Here is a 23,830-nt window from a genome sequence, read left to right on the forward strand (position 1 = left end):
TTCAAATAATTTGTACTAAGCTGCTCGATTCATATGGATTCGTTTTACGATCTCTTTATGAACTTTTTGAGGCATCAAAGTGGTAGTTGCCTAGACTGTCAATGGAGGGACAGAAATCTCTCAGATTTAATTAAAAAGATCTTCATTTGTGTTTCAAAGATGAACAAAAGTCTGGCATGTTTGTAAAGACATGAGGGTGACTTTGACCTTTTTTTGGGGGGTGAACTAACCCTGTAATTCTTTTGATTTTGGGATGAAATAGGACCTAGACATGTTCCTGCTGGGTTTTGTGAGATTCACTCAAGAACACATTACATCAGCTTTGCATGGCGACAATTAAATACATTAGATGATCACCAGATCCTTATTCAGGATTCGACCGTACAAATGGAAGGCTCTCAGTGGCATCGCAATATACATCCCAAATGGACAGCCTCACTGTTATGACAGTTTCTATGATAAATATGGCCCAATAAACAGTTAGCACAGATATCACTGACCCAGCTTCACAACAGTCTCACAGAAACAGTAAATCCATGTCAAAACACATACTTAAGATAGAAATGACTTTTTTTTTTCTTTCTTTTTTTCAAATAACAACATGTCAGTGCATTCAAAGTATCTTAGAAAATGTCGGGTTTGTCATTATATGATGGTTAAAATGGAACATTTTAAATGAAGACCAGCTTAATACCACTTAAAATACAGGACTGTATTGCCAAGCACACACTTGAATGTAGTGTTGATGTAAGTAGCTGAACAAAATTTATACAAGATTGCACTTTAAAAAGTTCTCAAGTGTACTTTAGGATGTTTCAAACATTTAAAGGTTTTTCAATATATTTCACACTTATTTTAATACACATCAGTATTCAGATATAGCAGTTATGTTTTTGCAAATTTGTGCTATTTTAGACTCTTTCTGCACCGAGCAGTTATATAATGTCTATTTTGCTCTACCTTCTATTGGTTTATGTCCCAAATAAAGGGACCAGTTTATAATGTGTAATATAGTACACGTACATAATGTTAAACAGCATTCTTTGTAGGTTTAAGTTATATAATATAGTTAACCCAAATTTTGCATATTTTCTGTGAGGTCGATGGCAAGAGCTCTGTAAACCAGAGAGTTTCTTTTGAACAAAACTGTTAATCTAAACTACTCTACTCTGCACTAATTGGTCCTGACCAGTTAATCTCAACTACTCATCTACTAAAGTTACAGTAGAAGACACAAAACTCAAACAAAACTAGTCTAAACCTGTAAAAACAGCCAAGACCTGTGCTTTGATTACAGATGTCTGTGCTATTAAATATTGTCAGTTGATTAAATGTTGTAAACCACAGTAATAATTGAACATATCTGTACTTTAAAAAAACTTTTACATAGTCTTTAAACTGATTTAGCCATATATATTCTTTATATAATCCTAAATGACTTTTTATATATGATTAGCTGTATATTCTCATTAATATATCTCCCTCTTAAATATATTCACTTCAGATTGCACAAAGACTCTTTTTAAAAGATGTCTCTAACTCCTACAGTGTCTATAATCACTCATATCTCTCTTTATTTCTGTTTTACTTTGTCGTATTTTAAAGGATTGTTTTGTTTTGACTCATTGGGAAAGAAATCTCTACGAGTACCCGTCTCCTCTATACGTCTGCTCGGCGTCCTCCTGGATGTATTCCTCAGTTTTCTCCCAGCTTTTCGCCCATCCCCCATTCAGCTGTGTCGTGGCCCCATATGTTTTGGCGGGGCCCCCAAGACCGGCCTGGCCTCCAAAAGGAGCGTGGCTCAGCATGATGTCACCGGTCTCCTCCGCCAACTCGTCTTCATCGATGAAGCCACACTTCTCATCGCTGGTCTCCTCTGGATCTGCCCACGGCTGCTTCTCGCCGGACGCAAAAATCCCATAGAACACCACACCGCCGTAATGCACCAGAGAGGCGATCAGGAACACATTCTGCCATTCTTCACGAGTCTGGTGGACAAAAAAAGAGACAATTAAGAATCCAATCTTTGCCTTTTTGTAATTCAGAAAAAAATAGAATGCAATTTTTGTAAATATTACGTAATTTCTTGTGGCTATGTTTGGAATGGAATGCTTGTCTACAGCGCTGAAGGCTGATTCACTGCATACTTCTTACACTCTAAAAAATGCTGGGTTGTTTCAACCCACATTTGGGTCAAATATGGATAAACCCAGCTGTTGGGTTAAATTTGTAAATTAATTTTTTTAGCCTAATAGTTTGGTTTGTCCAAATTTGACTCAAATTTGGGTTGAAACAACCCAGCATTTTTTAGATTTTTGAAAAAATGTTGAAAAAAATAGCATGAGAAACAGTACACATTATGCAACACTAAACATGTTATATAAAATAAAGATCTTATTACGTTGCATGTTTAGTCAATGGAAGTAAATATTATTTTGCATTTTTGTACCAATTTTGTGTAAAAAAGATCATTATAAAAAACATAGTTTATCATCATTGGTCAAATTGAAAATGGAATGTCAAGTTGAACGCATTGCCACAATCTCATCAGTGAGTTCTGTTGTATACTGCACATTTTGTCAAATGTAGCATGTATACTAATGTAGAGAATGGTAGTATGCAATTCCAAAAATTAAAGGATTAGTTCACTTTCAAATAAAATTTTCCTGATAATTTACTCACCCCCATGTCATCCAAGATGTCCATGTCCTTCTTTCTTCAATCGAAAAGAAATGAAAGTTTCTGATGAAAACATTCCAGGATTATTCTCCTTATAATGGACTTCAATGGCCTCCAGACTGTTGAAGGTCAAAATTCAACTTACGGAACGAACGCGTTTTTTTCCGTAAGTAGAATAGGGAAGGCGTAGGACATACAGCGTAAGCTTTTCGAAGAATATGGAAGGTGGAATGGCAAAGCACGATCATTTGTGTTTATAAAGCATATAGATTTGTATCTTTTATCGCTAGATAACACCCTTATTCCTTGTCTGGTATCATTTAAAGCCCTTTGAAGCTGCACTAAAACTAATTTTGACCTTCAACCGTTTGGAGTCCATTGAAGTCCACTATAAGGAGAATAATCCTGGAATGTTTTCATCAAAAACCTTAATTTCTTTTCTTGGATGACATGGGGGTGAGTAAATTATTAGGAATTTTTTAGTGGACTAATCCTTTAACTCCATTAAAGGGTTCACCCAAAAATGAAATTTCTGTCATTATGTATTCATGTCGTTCCACACCCGTAAGACCTTCATTCATCTTAGGAACACAAATTAAGATATTTTTTGATTAAATCCAAGCTTTTTTATCCCCCATAGAAAGCAATGAAATGACCACATTCAAAGTCCAGAAAAGTAGTAAAACATGGTTAAAATAGTCAACATGACTACAGTGGTTCAACCTTAATTTTATGATGCGATGAGAATACTTTTTGTACGCAAAAACAAAACAAAAATAACGACTTTATTTAACAAATTCATCTCTCCCCTTTCATTCTGCTACACTATTTTCATTTCAGTGTTTCCAGGTTCTACTTCAGAACGCCGGCTCAGTATTGACTGATGCCTGTTCACGTGAGCAGCGCGATGCATGCGTGTGAAGCTGACGTAGAAGCCGCCAATACTGAGCCTCTTGGATTTCATCAAAAATATCTTAATTTGTATTCCGAAGATGAACGAAGGTCTTACAACATTTTTGAAATAACATGAGGGTGAGTAATTAATGACAGAAATTTCATTTTAGAATGAACCAACCCTTTAAGCTTCCTGTCTCATATTTGTTATGCAAATACGCAAAGGCCTATGATCAAAATTTTACTACACAATCTACATGCCTTCTGTCGTCTTGATTGATAGTTTATACATTTTTAGCAAGTAGAAGCATTTTGGTATAAATGTAAAAACGAGACTGTCCTCCTCCAAAAAAAATTACCCCGAAATGACGTATGACCGTCGTTACCAATCAAAATGCGTGGTCATTTAAATGCATTGTGTGGACTTTTTACATGATCCCTTACCCGCCATTTGTCCTATTTCCATTTAGCAAAACTAATTTTTTTATTAACGACTAAACTCACCCCATCCCTAAACCTACCCTTAGTGATTTATAGTGTATATACACTTTATGAGCACATGCGTTCCCTGGGATCAAACCCACGATCATATGATCACATGATTGCATATAGTTGTATCTTGCAATGCTCTACCAATTGAGCTACGCGAAACCTGAAATATGATGCAGATAAAAGTTCAAATGAAAGTGTCCTGTTGTTAATAGGGACGCAACTTTAGTAAACGCTCCTATGGGTCGTATTTCAGGGAAGTGACAAACGACCTATATAGGCGAATTGGAGGACATGTTGGTAAAAATGTCCACTTTCATGTTTCTTTTTGCTGTGAAATCTTTACTGATTTTTTATTAATTAAATGTAAGGATAACATTTATGTTTTTAGTTATATTTCAAGATGAACAAGGACTGAAGCAACTTAGATTTACTTCATTTATCATTTATCATTACATCAATTATCAATACATCTGTTTTTTTTTTAAATGTAAGAATCAAGTATGACACATCGGGCTTTGGAAGAACGTTTATTTGTTCATCTCTCAATAAATCTAGTTACATGTAACGGAGTTACATAATTTCATTACAAAATAAATGTAACTGTAATCAGTTACAGTTACTGAGACAAAATGTGTAATTAAATTACAGTTACTTATGAAAATGTTATAGATTACATCTGAATATTTTTAGATTACATCTGAATATTTTCTGTAAAAAGCTAGGATATGTTGAATAATATTAATTTATTGTTTGCCTGTTGCCATCACTTTTCTTTTCTTTTTTTCTTTTTTGATATTTTGTATAAAGGTTCAATAAACTGTTCCATTTAAAAAAAAAAACATGATTAAATGAATAAAGAAAATGCAGAAAATTTCAAGATTTCTCACCTTATTTTTGGTCATAGCACCTACAATGAGAGGGCAGACCATTCCAGAAAGTGTGCCCACTCCATTAGAAATACCCATCAGTATGCTGGCATACCTTGGCGCAATGTCCAAGTGGTTGACATTAAAACCTTAGAGAGGGGCCGGATAAAAAAAAAAATCAGAAATATTGGAAAACATTTATTTTATATTTCTGAATGCAGGTCAATCAAAATGGGATTTCAAAACTTGCAGTGAAGTCAATAACATGTCAGTGTGTGACAGCAGAACTGTAAAGCGTCTCACCTGATATAGCAAAGCCGCTAAAACCAACTGCTAGTACCAGGAATGAGATGGCCACACCTTTACTGTGAGAGAAACCAACCACTAACAGCAGCGTGGCCTCCATTCCAAACCCTGCAGTGAAATTGGTGGGTCAAAGGTCATACCAACGTTCTATTAATTTCACAAATAATGTAATCAAATATGGTCACACTCACCTCCGCAATTCATGATCTTTCTGACAGTGGTGGTGGTTAAGATGTTTTTGCTGCGTAGGAAGTCAGCAAGTTGACCGCCAATTGGCACTATGATGGTCATAACCAGGTGGGGTAGAGCAGAGAGCATCCCGACCTGACAACAGCCACAGAAACCATCAGTGCTCCTGACATCACCTTACAGGGATAGTTCATCAGAAGTATGAAAATTAAAAAAAAATAACCATTTACAAAACATACTCACCCTCATGTTGTTGCAAACCTGTGTGACTTACTGTCTTTCGTTAAAAACAAAAGGAAAAATTTTGAATCCCTGAGCCACGTTTTCAACATTGTGGTGATTTTTATAATATTTGGGACTTGTAAGTCCCCTCCACTAAAGCTTTAACACTCATTTGCACTTCCCTCGTGAAAAAGAAGTGCTTTTAATTGTAATAATGTGCACTTATGGTGTACTTCAAATTTCAAATTAAATATTTTATATATGTACATTTAAAAAAGCTGTATAATATAAATGAAATAAAATGCCACTTAAGTGTACCTTAAGTGTCCATTTTCATGTTTCTTAACGCACTTAAGAACACTTTGTAATAATTCCATTGTTTTAATAATCTTTTGTCATGCTTTAAAGAAGTACACTTATTTTGATGTGTCGGCTAACATATTAAAGCACATGTAAAGTACTTCATTATAGTTTTAACAGTAGTGCTATTTGATTTAGTTTTAAAGTTAACATATGTACTAAATTACAACTTCATAATTTCAAATGTGTAATTACAAATATATTTAAATACATACATACAAGTTTCAAGAGAAATGGCATTAAAGTATATTTTAGTTTACCATAAATTATTGTCAGTACGTTCGGCAGTAACTTCAACCATATTTCAAAGACAATAGAAGTAATTATGAAATTACATAAAGATGTACTTAAGTCCTAATAAAAGTGCATCAAAAAAGCACCCTTAAATTCAACTAATTGCATTTAATATAAATTTACACTATAATACATTTTCATTTAATTCTGAATGACATTACATTCAGTTCACACTTAAGTATATTCTTTCAGACCCGGTTTCACAGACAGGGCTTAGACTAAGCCAGGATTAGGAATTAGTTTATTTAAGGCATTTAAGTAGCTTTTATAAACATACCCTTGCAAAAACATCACTGGTGTGCATCTTGAGACAAAACAATGACACTGACATATTTTAAGATATTTTTTTATAAACAATACCAGCAACACTTGTGGTGTTGAGGGGTCAAGAATAAACATAAAATGTATTGTTTATAAAAAAAAAGTTTTGTTTATATTCCATGCACCTTGTTGAATGTGTTGCACCAGATTAATATATTACACTTCTCATATTTTAAGATATGTCAGAGCAAGTTGCTTTCAGTTAAAACAACTCAAACATGCATTTTAGTCTAGGACTAGCTTAAAGGGTTAGTTCACCCAAAAATGAAAATTCTGTCATTAATTACTTACCCTCATGTCATTACATCCCCGTAAGACCTTCGTTCATCTTCGGAACACAAATGAAGATCTTTTTGATAAAATCTGATGGCTCAATGAGGCCTAGTGGTGAGCCATTGAAATTTCGAAACACTTATGATGTAAAGAAGCTTAGTTTGCTGAAATCGTGTGAGTTTGATACACGCTCCGAACCACTGATTCGAAACAAAAGATTTGTAAAGCTTTGAAGCTTCATGAAGCAGTGTTTTAAAATCGCCCATCACTAGATATTGTGAAATAAAGTCATTATTTTGTTTTTTTGGCACACAAAAAGTATTCTTATCGCTTCATAACATTAAGGTTGAACCACTGTAGTCACATGAACTGTTTTAAATATGTCTTTAGTAGCTTTTGGGCATCTGAAAGAGTTAATTATCTTGCTGGCAATAGAGGCCACACTGAGCCATCGTTTTATATTAAAAAATATCTTAATTTGTGTTCCGAAGATGAACGAAGGCCTTGCGGGTGTGGAACAACATGAGGGTGAGTAATTGACAGAAATTTTCATTTTTGGGTGAACTATCCCTTTAAGCATTGTCTGTGAAACTGGGGTTCTAAGTATATTATTTCTGTAAAACCCTTTTAAGAAAGTATGCTAAAAGGGTTGCACAGATTAAAAGCGTATGTCTCATGTAGCAAATCTTAGACATTTTAGAGCTTATATGCACATATTCCTCACACAAATTCACTGTATATCTTCATAAGATGCAGTGCACACGTCATATGGACAACTTGTAAGATACAGCTCAGATATTTTCTCCTAGTTTTCCACAGAAAAACAAAAGTCATACGGGTTTAGATGTTTAGGATTTTTTTGGGGTGAACTATATCACCGATAATGAACAATGTCTGGCTCAGAAACACTGAGAAAACACTGCAAACCTCTACAATGCTATTTAGTATCCTAAATAAGCAAATGTGTAGCTCAAAAATATCCCTACAATTGTAATCCTTAACAAGCCCTGTTTAAAAAACCCCAAAACAAATCCCATGCTGCACCTATGAGGCAGTTTGACCAGCAGAATCAAAGCAGAGGTTCAATTACACCTGTCAGGCTTGCAGGATTTATATCACTCTCTCAGCTCAGGAGCCCAAGATCAATAACAATGTCAGGTTTCATTTATGTACGCCACTATGAACACACATATCTGAATGCCCAACGTCTCAAATACAATCCAATACGGCGACTCAACGCATGACAGCGGTGAATGAGGGGTCAAACACCACAACCAGAAAGGATTGCATATGAGACCGATTCATACAGCAAATACACCAGCACACTGTCAAATACTGAGACTTGATTAATGCAAACACATTTTCTCCCTAAATTCTCTCACCTTACTGATTTCAAAGCCAAACACTTCTTCGAAGTACGCTGGCTGACTGATGAGCAACAGATAGAAGGTCCAGCTCCGGCAGAAGTTGGCCACAATGATTGCATAGACCGGCATGGAGGTGAAGAACTTCCTCCAGGGTGTCTTGAATTTCTGTAGAAAAAAAGAAACATGTTAATACATTCATAGAAGACCTATAGCATGAAGATTTTAAGCAATCAAAACAGTCTCGATTTTGTAACTACACCTTTCTACAGTCTCTCTTATTGATATTCAGAAGTTGCATGAATTTTGATTAAGTAAAATCTTTTGAAAGAAACAAACAAATAAAAACATAAAAATACAGATGTTTCAGTTTCATTTACAAGAACTTTTAGTTTGTCTTGTGTTTCCTTTCTGTTGTCATGGTTTCTAGCACATTTATCATTGGTTGTCATGGTTACTTATTGTTTCATTGATTTCACACACCTGTTCCTTGTTTTGATCCTTGGTTAGTTGTGTATATAATGCCCTCAGTTTCATTCTTTCATTGTCTGGTGTTGGATGTGCTTATACACACTGTTTGGATTATTCTCTTTTGATTTGTTTAAAGGCACAGTATGTAAGAATTCTGTCCGCTAGAGGTCGCTAGAAGCCTATTCAAAACAAAGGCGTAGCTTGATGATGCCAAATTTGAGAGCGGAATCATGGGACATGTGGTGTCCACCTCAACGGACGGTGCAAAAGAATAGGGATAGGACTCGGGAAGAAATCATGTTCATGGATGTGATTATTAGCATTACTGTAGTATGAAGCAGAGCAGGACTGAGTGTTGTGGGAACTAAACGAGGCCGCTGGAGCGATTGCACATCACACGCCTCACGAGCAGCGGAACATTTATTATGCCACAGTCGTCGGCGCCGCTTCTGCTTTTCCGGTCATGAGTATGAGGTAACGCAGCTCTGTTTATAATATTAGATATATTTGAGTGTGTTGAAAATGATGTTATATGGTTACTCTGTGCGTTCACTTGGCAAGACACTTGTTTGAAAGGAACTGCAGTAAGATAGATCGATTTTAGAATATCATATTAAATGCTGGATGCTTGTGTTGATAAATGGCATGCAATTCATTTTAAAACGTATTGTATGATGGAGAAAATTCTGTATTACTGTTATGTTAGCTACTTGACAAAATAGTGTTTTTCTATGAGGCATGGTAAAGCATGGTACTTGCAAAAAATCAAGAAAATTAGATTTAAACAATAAGACTAAACGTGTTGAGCTATATAACAATAATTAGTTTTCTGTCTATAAATATATCAAAACAGTTGTTCCGTTGACTATTAAAATGTGTAATATATTAAAGTGTCTTTGGTGTTTTGGTGTTTGTGGGTTAACGCGGGTATGACGCAATTGACAGGCGACTCCTCACACGTCCCGGAGCCTTGGTTAAAATTGCAATTTTCTCACGATTTACAAATAGTTGGAAACATTTGGGATATTGTAAGTACTCAAGTGAACAAAATATATAACACTGGCCTAGTGGTTTTTAGATATTTTACTGCAAAACTATTACATTTTGCACCTTTAATAAAGTTACACTGTAATTTAGATCCGCTACGCCTCGCCTCATCTTCTTCCTCAGCCTGAACGTTAGTATTTATTTATTTACATTTAACAGCATGTAATGGATTTATATTCTCAAGCCGAGCAACAGCAATTGAGATGAAAAGGAATCCTAAAAGATTCTCAAATTCTCTCCAGGGCAAAAGCTCCTAGAACTCAGACAACTTGGAAAAAAAAACATGATTTGCTTCTTGCTATTGCTAATACCTTTCTACTATAAATTGTTGTTAATTTTACACAAGCGTTCAATAGTTTGGAGTCGTTTTTTAACGTTTTTGAAAGAAGTCTCTTATGCTCACCAAGGCTTATGGAAGCTTGTTTCTGCCACTGAATAAAAAATAAAAAAGGTAATTGAAAAAAGGGACTTTTTTTCTCGCAATTGCGAGTTTACATCACGCAATTCTGACTTTTTTTCTCAGAATTGTGTGATATAAACTCGCAATTGTGAGAAATAAAGTCAGAATTGTAAGATAAAAAGTCGCAGTTATCTTTTTTATTTTTTATTCAGTACCGGAAACAAGCTTCCATAAAGGCTGTATTTATTTAATCATATATAAAAATTCAAATTGTAATTTATGTATTTGATGACAAAGCTGAATTTTCAGCATCATTACTCCAGTCTTCAGTGTCACATGACCCTTCAGAAATCATTCTAATTTGCTGATTTGGTGCTCTAGAAACTTTTCTTATTATTTTCAATGTTGAAAACATTTTTGTTGGGACCGTGATACTTTTTTCAGGATTCTATGATGAATAGATGATTCTACGATTCTTGAACAGCACTGTTACCCTATAGCTAATAGACATTGAATAATACCCAAATTTGATTTCATGGATCTTCAGATTTCTCCAGTGGAAACCACGCAAGAAAACGTACCTCAGACGGCCCAAGTAGTTTGGCACTTTCTCCAATACTCTCCTCTATGTAAGTTCTCTCTTCATCTGTGATGGTGGGATGATCTGCTGGGCTCTCATATGAAACCAGAATCCAAAACATGTACCAGACAATCCCAAAACAACCTGTAGCCCAATGGAGAGAAAATCATGGAAAACAAGAATAGTACCCTCAAAACTGAACATATTCTATTATCATTTCAGAGTTCACAGTCAAGATTATAAACCTACCATATATGTAGAAGACAGAAGACCAGCCTGAGTACTGCACTAATATTCCAGCCAATGGCATGGCGATCACAGCACCCGCGTATGAACCTGAAACAGGGTGTTTGTAAAGGTTTTATTTTGGGTATTCTGTGTTATGTGGGCTTTTAAAAAGGCAAATTGTATTTACCACAAAAAGAGGTGGTTGCTAGACGACTTCTCTCAAGGGGTGGAGCCCACTTGCTCCAAATTCCATGGCATGCTGGGTAGGTCACACCCTGTACACAGAATATTTTATATGCAGTAAAGATTTTAAATATTTTCATTACAAAATGTAGACATGGTCAGTACAAATCTGCTGAAGTTCAAACTGAGCATCAGAATAGGGACAAAAGGTTTTAAGTGACTCTGAACATGACATAGTTGTTGGTGTCAGACAGGCTGGTCTGAGTATTTCAGAAACTGCTGATCTACTGGGATTTTCACACACAGTCATCTCTAGGGTTTACAGAGAATGGTCCGAAAAAGAGAAAATATGCAGTAAGCAGCAGTTCTGTGGGTTGAAAACGTCTTGTTGATGCCAGAGGTCAGAGGAGAATGATCAGTTTCAGCTGATAAAAAGGCAACAGTTACTCAAATAATCACTACAACAATATGTCAGTCCCATTGTTTTGTTTCTAGATGCACACCGGTAATGTTTTTTAAGGCACGTTATAAAAGCTATTTAAATGTCCTAATTAAACTAAGGCCTAATCCTGGTTTAATCTAAGCCCTGTCTGTGAAACCAGGCACATGTCACAAAGGTCAAATCATCTCAAACTGGTTTCCTGAGCATGACCATGGGCGTAGAATACACGAGGGACACTTTTAATAAAACGTAAATTCGTCCCCCGCACTTTTTTCGGGCAAGATAGTCTATGCATGACCTGTCGTTTTATTCTTAACTAAAATGAGGCGATCTAAACATTATGGAGCGTTCACTCTCGTGTACTGTTTCATTCATGCTGGAAGCCGGAGGGCGCTCTCTCGCAGAAAGTCCAAAGCGGTTTCGTAGAAGTAATTCAGCTATTCGCTCTAGCAGCAGCTGAATAAAATGCAGAAACGCATTGACTGATGAAACGTGAAGACAATAAACACGCTAATGCAACAAGATATGGATTATTATGTGTGCTTTTCAAGCCATCTCAAGGTATTTATTGACAAAAAAGTATATGATGCAGTGCTAATTGATAACCTTTTTAAAGGTGCCATCGAATTGAAAATTTAATTTACCTCGGCATAGTTGAATAACAAGAGTTCAGTACATGGAAATGACATACAGTGAGTCTCAAACTCCATTGTTTCCTCCTTTTTATATAAATCTCATTTGTTTAAAAGACCTCCGAAGAACAGGCGAATCTCAACATAACACCGACTGTTACGTAACAGTCGGGATCATTAATATGTACGCCCCCAATATTTGCATATGCCAGCTCATGTTCAAGGCATTAGACAAGGGCAGCCAGTATTAACATCTGGATCTGTGCACAGCTGAATCATCAGACTAGGTAAGCAAGCAAGAACAATAACGAAAAATGGCAGATGGAGCGATAATAACTGACATGATCCATGGTAACGTGATATTTTTAGTGATATTTGTAAATTGTCTTTCTAACTTTTTTGTTAGCATGTTGCTAATGTACTGTTAAATGTGGTTAAAGTTACGATCGTTTATTACTGTATTCACAGAGAAAAGAGCCGTCGTTATTTTCATTTTTAAACACTTGCAGTCTGTATAATTCATAAACACAACTTCATTCTTTATAAATCTCTCCAACAGTGTAGCATTAGCCGTTAGCCACGAGCACTATCAAACTCATTCAGAATCAAATGTAAACATCCAAATAAACACTGTACTTACGCGATTAGAGATGTTGCATGACGAACACTTTGTAAAGATCCATTTTGAGGGTTATATTAGCTGTGTGAACTTTGTACATACACTGTTTAAGGCAAGCACGAGCTCCGTGGGCGGGGAGCGTGAGCATTTAAAGGGGCCGCAGCCTAAATCGGCTCATATTTAATGATGCCCCAAAAGAGGCAGTTAAAAAAATTAATTAAAAAAAATCTATGGGGTATTTTGAGCTGAAACTTCACAGACACATTCAGGGGACACCTTAGACTTATATTACATCTTTTTCAAAGACGTTCTACGGCACCTTTAATGTTTTTGAAAGAAGTCTCTATTGCCAAGGCTGCATTTATTTAATCAAAAAATACGGTAAAATATTATTGCGAAATATTATTACAAATTAAAATAACTGTTTTCTATGTGAATATAATTTAAAATATAATTTATATCCTGTGCTTAAAGCTGAATTTTAGATATTGTTTATTGTTCAGCAGTGTATTTGATTTCTTATTAAAAGCGAATTGATTTAAAATTAAAAGCAAGAGATGAGATAAAAAAAATAAATATCTATCAATTAGATATAGGTCAGATAAAAACTGAAAAACTTTCTCCAGAACAAAAATGCTTAAGAATTACCTTACAAGGGTTCATAAAAAAAAAGAGACAAATCTAACTCTTAACAAATGAACAGTAACTCATACAGTCACAATTCAAATAAGGATTAATGATCCGTGCAGACTTGCGCAAACGCAAGCAGATCAGATCTGATTCACCACAAACACACTAATGCCGCTCATTAAATCTTCATTAGCAGCTAATTGTTACAGAATCAGTCACTGATAGACTCAAATTGCTGCAGCCAGCAAAGCAGAGCAAATCCACAGAGCTACTGTCAATACACACAACACAAACTAGTGTGGTTACAATAAAACCTCAAATGGGGTATAATTCATGTACAGTCAACACGCATCGTATGCTGAACAATAGTATAGAATGGCACACGACCGGTACACGGACAAAGCCAGCGAGCAGCTGCTAATACTCTTTCAATGTTCAACTTTTGAGTTTTGTTTGAATAAGAGATGAGTCAGTTTACTCTCCTTTTCATTTTTCATATTTTGTTTATTCTCTTGCTTTCAGTGTGTCTGCTGTGCTGATGTACACTTTAAAAAATAAAGCTTCCAGTACGTGTTTTTCACTGTGATGCCTTTGGGTTCCTCAAAGAACCTTTCAGTTATCACTTCTTAACAGAACCATTTTTTCTTAGTGTGAAGAACATTTTAAAGTACCCCCTGTTGTTTTTATTGTCGTTTATTGTCTCTGTGGTGTTTTTAATATGCTTTAATACAAATCATGTGCAAATTCATTAGTCAACACCATCGTTGAGTATTTTCTCTTTAAAACTGCAGTGAAAAAAGGCATTCTGACGCAACAAACTACCTTGTAACTAATCACGTCACCGTGTGGGCGGGCTTTAGCATATCATTAACTATGCTGTGAAGCAGGGGATTCTCAAAAGAAGCCCGGTTATCCCGGTATGTTTTTCTGTTGATGTGAAAAATTGGGTACATTGGGTACAATATAGCAGGTGAATCATGTTTATGATGTATATTAAAATGCTATGATGAACTATATGCCTTTCTCCACTGAAGTTCTGCGTTATTCAAAGCTTTTTTAAAGATACAGACTTTTCAGAACGCAGCTGTGTGACTCTGAGATGGTGAACAGGAACATGGTTTGTGTAACATTATTAGCTGTTTGATAACTTAGTCAAGCCAAAGGCTAATCATATTAATTACCGTTATGTGTCCGATGTTGTAAAGAGCGATACCATTGTGCAGGGTTTACTATAGTAAAGTTGACTGAGTGGATCTCGGAGCTCATGCGAGTGTGGGCGGGGCTAATTTGCATATTCATAGATTCCACATATACTAAATGAAACAAGGGTGTTGGGTTACATTCAAGCTATTTTAAGGCATGGAAAAATACTTTAAATATGACATTTTGGTGATCAAAGATGAGTTTTAAATGACAAAATTATTGACGGGGGACTTTTATATTCTGAAGAACTGTTTTCCAGTGTAAAGACACTTTTGTGCATTGGATTCCATGGATATTAGAGGTTCTGCATGGAACCATCGATGCCAATAAAGAACCTTTATTTTAGGAGTGTACAGTCAGTGGGATAATGCACATGTGACTCCTATTAGCTTTTTCAAGGAGGCAGATCACGAAGTTACACTGGTTATAATAGGGACAATATCCAAATCTACACTATACAAATTTTTTTCTCTAACAGGTGTTCTGTGTGTTAGTTTAAAATACATGGTTCAAAACCATCTTAATTAGCATATTTTTCTGAATTCAATCCAGGTAAATTCCAATATCATCTTATTTCTTACAGACAACAGTCAACAATAGCAGATTTTAAGTGAAATACTGAACTTTTTTTCTCAATGCAAAACAATGGCTTGATATTTTTGAACCTGACCTTTTACATTGTTTTAATTGTTTCATAACCATTGAAATTTAGCTCAAAAGTCTTCAAAGGGAAATTTCATCCTGAAAAGAAAATATCATTATTCATTTTAATGATGTGAATGACTTGATTTCTTCACATACAAAAGAGAGATTTTGAAGAACTGTTTTTGTCCATATATTTAAAGTCAGTGGGGTCCAAAATAATAGTTATTTTCTTTTTTTTGTTTTTTCCACAGGGAAAAAAAAGTCACAAGGAATGACAATTTAGATGAACTATATAACTATATAAGATTTATGTCTATGGAAATCCATGTTCATTTAAAATGTATAAATATGAATGCAAATTTAAATGTTTATTGATATATGTATATTAGTTTATGATACCTAGTGTGAACAAATGGAACCTTATTGTAAAGTGTTACCAATATAAGATCACACAGATAAGGATAGTATTTTAGTCATGTTAACACATATAATGTTTAAATATGATTGTTTTAAACTGCATTTTTGTAATGCCTTGTCCCATAGACTTCCATTGTGAGTGCATTGCTGTAAACACAATTTTTGTTTATTTCGAACTGAGAGATGAGCAGAGATTATTGTCTATGGTAACTGACATGTTACAAATGCTGTCAAACTAAACTGGTTGCTTTAGGGGGGCTGAACCTTAAATATGTCTAGTGTAAATGCTAGGGATAAAACATCTGTTAAAGGATTAGTTCACTTTTCATTTTCCTGATAATTTACTCACCCCCCATGTCATCCAAGATGTCCATGTCCTTCTTTCTTCAGTCGAAAAGAAAATTTTTGATGAAAACATTCCAGGATTTTTCTCCATATAATGGACTTCAATGGCCTCTCCCAACGGTTGAAGGTCAAAATTAGTTTCAGTGCAGCTTCAAAGGGCTTTAAACGATACCAGACGAGGAATAAGGGTCTTATCTAGTGAAACGATCAGTCATTTTCGGAAAAAATTTAAATGTATATGCTTTATATAAACAAATGATCGCCTTCCAAGTGCTTCCGCCAAAACCGCACTTTCATTTTCTTCAAAAAGCTTACTCCTACGCCTTCCTTATTCTACTTACGGAATGACCACAGCGTTAATTTCCTTTTTTTCCGTAAGTAGAATAGGGAAGGCGTAGGACATTCAGCGTAAGCTTTTATGTGCGATTTTGGCGAAACCACTTGGAAGGTGATCATTTGTTTATATAAAGCATATACATTTACATTTTTTTCGAAAATGACCGATCGCTTCGCTAGATAAGACCCTTATTCCTCGTCTGATATCATTTAAAGCCCTTTGAAGTGGCCCTGAAACTGTCATTTTGACCTTCAACCATTTGGAGAGTCCATTGAAGTCCACTATAAGGAGAATAATCCTGGAATGTTTTCATCAAAAACCTTAATTTCTTTTTGACTGAAGAAAGAAGGACATCTTGGATGACATGGGGGTGAGTAAATTATCAGGAAAATTTTTATTTGAAAGTGAACTAATCCTTTAAATTACTAATCAGTAATTTGATAAACATGGGTTAAAAGAAAGAACAGAGTCTTACTTCAACAAGGCCCTGCAGTATCCTCACAAAGATGACACAGCCGTAGTGCACACGCGCCGCAGAGGGGATGAACATATTGAGTGTTGACGTGAGCAGGATAGCAGCACCAAACACCCTGGAGATCAAAGTGTGCAGAAAAAGAATCTGATCATACTTTATAATTGTTTCAAATCATAGGCAGTACTGTATAAAATTGGCCACAACCTTCAACTGACTGAAGGTAAATCTGTAGTGCAGATACAAGAAACTGAGCAGGAAATAAATGCCAGGACTCGATGTTAAGAACATTTACTGCATAGACAGTTGTACCCGAAGGCATCAGTGTCTAGCGGAGAAATCATTCCAAGAAAAGGCGGGAAAACACATGTTTTATTAATTGTGTGTGAAATCTAATTCACATAGGGTGCAGCCATCTGTTTTAATGTGTGAAATCAAGCTTTAGTCAAATGGAAATCTCACAATTCTTAAAGCCATGATTTAAGAACAATTAAATCAAAAATCGACATTTAACAGGTGCTCAGGCACACTTGATCCTTTATATACATCTATACTACATCTCAAAATGGCAGTTTTGTGCATACTGTATATAGGGGAGCGTGGGGCACAAAGTAATGCGGGGCTAGTTGTAACACACATGGTTTAAAACTTTCCACACATGCCAGCATGACGAAACAGACTAGTTGCCATATCAACACTATATCGAGAAAAAATTGCGCCAAACTTAAAAAATCTTTGGAAGATATCACTGAACATTTATTTAACCCTAGCAAAAGTAAATTTCTTACTTAAGTTAATTTTCCCTCTCTATTTTTTGTGTTTATATAAAATTAGACAAATCTGATATTATTTTAATCTTATATCCGTTATTTAACCGTTGTAACACTGTTACAATGTGCCCCTATTGGAACTGTGCTATTCTGTTCTATACTTTTTTGAATTCTATTGAGAAACCATGAGAAAAAGGTGAATAAAGACTGAGAGTCAATGTTCAGAAATTATTAATTATTATTGTTTTGAACTATGCTGTATATCTGTGTTTTGCGAAGTTTGCTGTCAAACGCAAAAATTAGTTTATTTTTATTTATTAAAAAATGTCATTATTTTATATGAAAAAAGTTAATAATTGTATTTTATTGACAAAATATTTTAGATTGCCTTGTATATATATATTTTTTTTATTAGATCAGTTAACATTTTAAGCTGTTGTATGGTCGCACATCCTGATATTGCTGAGTTAGATGCACTCCTGGGTATATTGTATATAAACATATTTTGTTGATCCTGGAACAACATTCCAGTCTGAAAATTTAGACTTAACCCTATTCCTACCCCTAAACCTAACCCTACCCATAAGTTATCCCAAAAATGGGAGGGAAATGATAGATGAATAACACTGATGTAGAAGCACCAATTCATGATTTTAAGCCTAAACTTGACATAGTCTGTAAACTTGTCCCTCAAATCTGATTGGTTGATTTGAATGTTGTTCCAAGATCAACAAAAATGTTGACCCAAGAACATGTTGAACTCAGCAAAATCAGGTTATGCTGTATGGTCATGTTACAATGTACCCCACCTATGGGGCATGTTGTCACATTTCACTTCCATTCTTTCAGGGTAAATCAAGAAAAACGTATACAATGTATTAATGAAACAAACCCACATAATTGTACTGGACATGTGTGATATTAATGTGGGAAAAAATATATACTCTGAACCTCAAGTGAATTTACACAAACTGAGAAAGTCAAAATGTGTTACTTAGTGCCCTGCTCTCCCCTACATCATTTAAAAAATGCAATTTACAAAATTTGTTTCATGGAACATCATTTGACCAAAGATTCATTTATATTATACATAAAAAGTACATGTAAAGTGCAATATATATATATATATATATATATATATATATATATATATATATATATATATATATATATATATATATATAATATTGCACTTTACATGTACTTATCTATTTGTATATTACATTACTACATATATATTATTGATTACTACATGTAACCTATCTAAAAGCTAAAAATATTAGTCTATTTCAGTAAGATGGAGTTTTGTTGAATCTGTCCATGTCTCACAGTGAACAAAAGAAGAAAATGTGAGAAGCACACGGACACGTGATCCTGTCTGCTGGTTAATGAGGTCTCCAGAGGAAAGCGTGTCTGCTCTTCTGCATTCAGGGTTCATGGCAACCAAATAAAGCACAGAAAAAGAAGCAAATGTCCTTGATACTGTCGCCTGATATAATGTGAAACAAGTCACTAGGCTGTATGTAAATATATAAACTGATAAATAAATTTCTAATATCCAGACAAATGCGTGTGGTGAATTACCTGTTGGCAGCCAGTCGTGAGGATATATATCCTCCAGGGATCTGTGTCACTATATAGCCCCAGAAAAACGAGCCGTGGATCATTCCCACCGTCTCCGGGTCCCAGTTAAATTTAGCTTTCTTAGGGGGAAAAATTTATATATATAATTTCAATGTATAAACTTATGAAACACTATATACTTTAAATGAAACATTTCCATTTGTTTTTCCTCATAAAATATACACAGTGTTGATGTTTCCTTGTCAGATGGCGAGGGTGCTCTGACTGACAGGGAGGATTGGCTCTGAGAGGAAGGCTGTCACAGGTTATTCTCACCTCTTTGATTATAATCTTGCCGCCCCTGTGAATGGTGCTGTTATTGACCATGCCGACAATCGCGACTCCGAGGTTACAGCGGATTCCGAACGATATGCAGAAGCCGAGGCCGCTCATGATGGCGATGATGTAGCGACGCGGGAGCCCGAAACACGTACAGTCGCACAGAGGAGGTTTCTTCTCCTGCATTTGCGCGGGCCGTCCATCTTCAGTCAGCTCGATAACCTCACCCGTTTTCTGCTTCTTCTCCATCACCCTGTGAAGATAGACAACATTGCTCAATTTCGGGGAAAAAAAAAAAAAGTACATTTCGTTTTCTTTTTTGTTAGTTTCTGGAGCGTTCTGGGAATGTTAGTTTATGAAAATAAAGCAAGGGAAAATAACAATTAAGCCACAACATTCGAATATTCGATCAAAAACGTCCCTGACTAAAGTTCCCGCGGGAAAAAAGAATCGTTGGGCGAACGTTCTGAAAATAGCTGTTATAAACAGAGAAATACATTTTTTGTTCATTAACTTAATTTTATTCCTCTAGTTTGTGGATGTGATGTTATCATGTTTCTTTGTTTATTTTATTTAATAATTAAATCCATCAACCATTCAGCACAAGAACGGAATAGAGTTCTATTGTACATCTCTGTTCATCTGTCTGATCACGACTTGGCAAACTGAGTTATTTGCACCGCATTGCAGCATTTTTATCTCTTACATTCTCATCGAAATACATACCTATAGCTTCTAAATGCAGACGTGACCATATTTTTTCATAGTAGATACAGGTTATATGTGAATTTTCTTTTTCGTTGGTAACACATTTTTGTGGCTACTTCAACAGATAAATATGCGAAATAAACATTAAAACAAACGAAATAGAAAAAAATACCATTCTATAGATTGACTTTTGTGTAGTATCGGATCATAGTGAAGATTTTTTTTTTTTCCTGTGATGAAAACCATTCACCATTCACTTCAGACTCTGAACGTTTCACAATCTCCTGCCTAAAATGCAATATATACAAAAACCCTTTGAAAATGTCACTGTTTTCATACAATACAAACAATTTGGACGATTTTGACAGAGTAAAACGGAACCGCTGTGATTATTCTGAAATGTGAGCTCCTAAAATAAATAAGCTACCGTTTTTTTGTTTGTTTGTATGTTTGTTTGTTTGTTTTTTCGTTAAAAATCAAATAATAATAATAATAATAATAATTGAATTAAAGGAGCTTATTCTAAGCTCGTCATGTCACGACTTTCTTTTCATGAATTATTAATTGATTCAGGCGCGCTGTGGGCAGAGGAGCGATCCTCCGAGGAATTCTTTCATCTCTAGATCTATACACGATCATATCACGATCTTTAACGCACACAGGAATTTCTGTCGTATTTTCTCGTAACGAAAAATGTCGAAAAAAAATGTCACACTACAAATGTATTAATCATAATGAATGATGCGTTATGTAGCCATTTTTATGTAGTAATGGTAGGGAAAATAGGCTTTTAGACATGTAAATTGTACTTTGACATCGAGACAATAAACGAATAATATTTTTGTAAACATCATTACGTTTTATTTTTTTTAATGGAAGGGGCTGATTGATACCTGTGCATGTGTCCCAGGGTTTTCCCGGCCAGATTCCTCAATCTCTCCTTACCGGGAGCCAAAACTCGTTCCTTCATCGTATCCATCTCCAAAGATAATATTCCACTCGATATGAATAAGAAATTTTAATATGAATTAGCTGTGAGATGTTTCAGCATATTCCTTGAGTGTGGAAACCTGAGCAAGTAGCCTATTTTTGACCCAGTAAAAATGCGTTTTTACTATTCCTTGTAGACGACCTACAAAACACCAAAATAATCAATCAATTAAAATATTGTTTCACAGTCACTGAAATGTCCTTTGAAACTCCTTTTCCCTCTTCTGTAATTCCTCGATTTTCCATTTTGTCGTTATATTTTTAATTACAAACGACTGTAGTCCATCAGAATTCACCTTTGAAAAAGCCAGGAGGAGGAAAATGACAAAGACAGAACGAGAAAAAGAAATCTGGAGCGGTGGAACTCAGCAGTAGGTGCGGGAGCTCGTTCGGTACCGTGGACAGGGAAAGCGCGCGTCCGTCCAGCTGTTCCATGAACCCGCAAGGCAGCGACTGAGCTGCGCGCTCCACACCTGCGCGCTCCCCTCAATCACTCATGAACTACTAAAAAGAAATGTATTGACATCTAGCAATTAGCAAAGATCCATTAGCAAACATGTTTTTGAGTCATGTTATATTAGTGTTTGATGTATTGAGTGGTTTTATCAGGTTGGGTTACAAAGATGCAAGTAATGCTGGCATTATATGGGCTCTTGTGACGAAACAATAGAATTGGTTATTATTGGAGTCAGAATTTTATTTAATTTCGTTCATTCGAGAATATTCATGTAAATCATAGCAAATCCTTTTGGTTAAATGATTTATGAAAACAGGGTAGGGCATGAAAAAAAAAGACTAATAATGACTAATGACCACAAGAGGGAGCTCAATGACAGGTCGGTATAGCGTCAAGTCTTTTGTTTGCCCGGATCTGTTAAATCATTCATAAATATGTATTAGCAGTGCAAAAAACAAAAAACAAAAAAAAAGTGTGAATATTCTTCTTTAATTTTTTTCCAGTTCCTTACCTAAAATTCATTTTGATTATTTTGTGGGGCATAGAAATGTGTAAGTGATGACACAAGCCAAATGTTACTTAATGCAGATCAATGTAATCTATTTTTTTATATATATATTAGGCCTAATGTCACCATAAACAAAAGCTAAATTAGCTATAATAATAAAGTAGAATTTTCACTTAAGATAAAATTAAAAACGTAAACAAATGTTTAAATTTACTTATAAATAAGGGCAAGAATATTCTCTTCGAAAGACTGTAATGTCTTTTTCTGTCTTCTTAAGATATGCATAATCTTTTCTGTTATGGACTAAAAAATAATAATGTGTTCTGCACATCAACACTCTGGTGTTGTCACGTTTTCGAGGACTTTTAGTTTGTTATCATCATTTCCTGTGTTTTCTTCCTGTTTTCATTTTGATGTCACAGTGATTCATTGTTTCAATGATTTGTTCACACCTGTTTCATATTGAGTTCTTTTATCTTGTGTATTTAAGGCCTTCAGTTCTCTTAGTTCATTGTCTGGTGTTTTCTATGCACACTGTTCTGCTACTCTTTGTTTATTTGGATTTCTCTTGTTTTGGATTTGACTTTTTTTTGTTTATTAAAGTTAACACTGCATTTTGTATCCACTTCATCTCTCCTTCATCATCATCTTCAGCCGTCCATAATAGGTATCAAGCAGAAATAAAATTTAAACAAAATGTATTCTTTTTTTTCCCTATGGGTAGTATTATTTGATTTTAGACAAAATGAAAAAAAAAACAGGTTTAAACCAGAAACCATGATTTTAGATTAGACCAATATGAAAATATGCTTTAAATTAATCACATGGTTCCCTTTCAGTCAGTCACATTCAACGTAATGCCAGAATGACTGATGAATTGGGATCTCGCCTGATAGCCCAATCAACTTATAGTGTAAACAAAACAAACCAATGGACATTGGCAGGCGAGATTTCGTGAACCATGCCCTGCGAAGTGGGTATATAAGGAAGTACGCTGCACACGCTCAGTTAAGCTTTCGCTTAGGAGCCGAGCGTTTCATCGTAGATTTTGCTCTGCAATCATCAACGAGTGTTCTAAAACCAGGAAGTAGTTCTCCAGAGTGTTAGTGGGATGGTGCATCAGTGGTGGTCGCTAATTAAAGTGCAATTTCCCCTACAATCATTAGCAGTCTCACAAAGAGAGCATTACATTGCAGTTTTAAATAAGTCTGCACTCCTGTGCAGCAGTCGATCGCTGCCTCACGTGTCTGGGTCGTAAGCACACTGAGGTGGCTTTCATGGATGTGTCATGTACCCACTGTGGGAAGATGATCATCGAAACAGCAGCACCCCGCTCCAGTGCCTTTCTTTCCAGAGGTGCATGAGGAGGTTATGAACTTGTGAAAGGCACCTTTAAATGCCCAAAACTGCTTCGGTGCCTCCTCCGCTCTCACTGCTCTCGATGGTGGGGCGGCCAAGGGGTACATGGAGATCCCCTCAGTGGAGTGTGCAATTGCATCCACGTTTCCCATTCAAGGCCTGTAAGTTCCCATCCGTGCTTACAGCCAAGGCTTACAGAGCCACTGGACAGGACACTTCCACCCT

At 35.5% G+C, this 23,830-nt stretch overlaps 1 protein-coding gene across 1 annotated transcript; it reads right to left on the minus strand.

Moving 5' to 3' along the window:
• Positions 1 to 218: 218 nt before the first annotated feature.
• slc17a6a (solute carrier family 17 member 6a) lies at positions 219 to 21,893 on the minus strand. The gene is made up of 12 exons (XM_048158297.1): positions 21,185 to 21,893; positions 19,581 to 19,836; positions 19,266 to 19,384; positions 16,915 to 17,029; positions 11,174 to 11,261; positions 11,008 to 11,094; positions 10,760 to 10,902; positions 8,279 to 8,428; positions 5,429 to 5,561; positions 5,235 to 5,345; positions 4,953 to 5,080; positions 219 to 1,988 (listed from the first exon to the last, which is right to left on the minus strand). The coding sequence occupies exons 1-12, from the start codon at positions 21,268 to 21,270 to the stop codon at positions 1,641 to 1,643; spliced, it is 1,764 nt and encodes a 587-aa protein (XP_048014254.1). The 5' UTR covers positions 21,271 to 21,893; the 3' UTR covers positions 219 to 1,640.
• Positions 21,894 to 23,830: the final 1,937 nt, after the last annotated feature.

This window comes from Megalobrama amblycephala, linkage group LG15 (genome assembly GCF_018812025.1).
Source record: "Megalobrama amblycephala isolate DHTTF-2021 linkage group LG15, ASM1881202v1, whole genome shotgun sequence".
NCBI lineage: Eukaryota > Metazoa > Chordata > Actinopteri > Cypriniformes > Xenocyprididae > Megalobrama > Megalobrama amblycephala.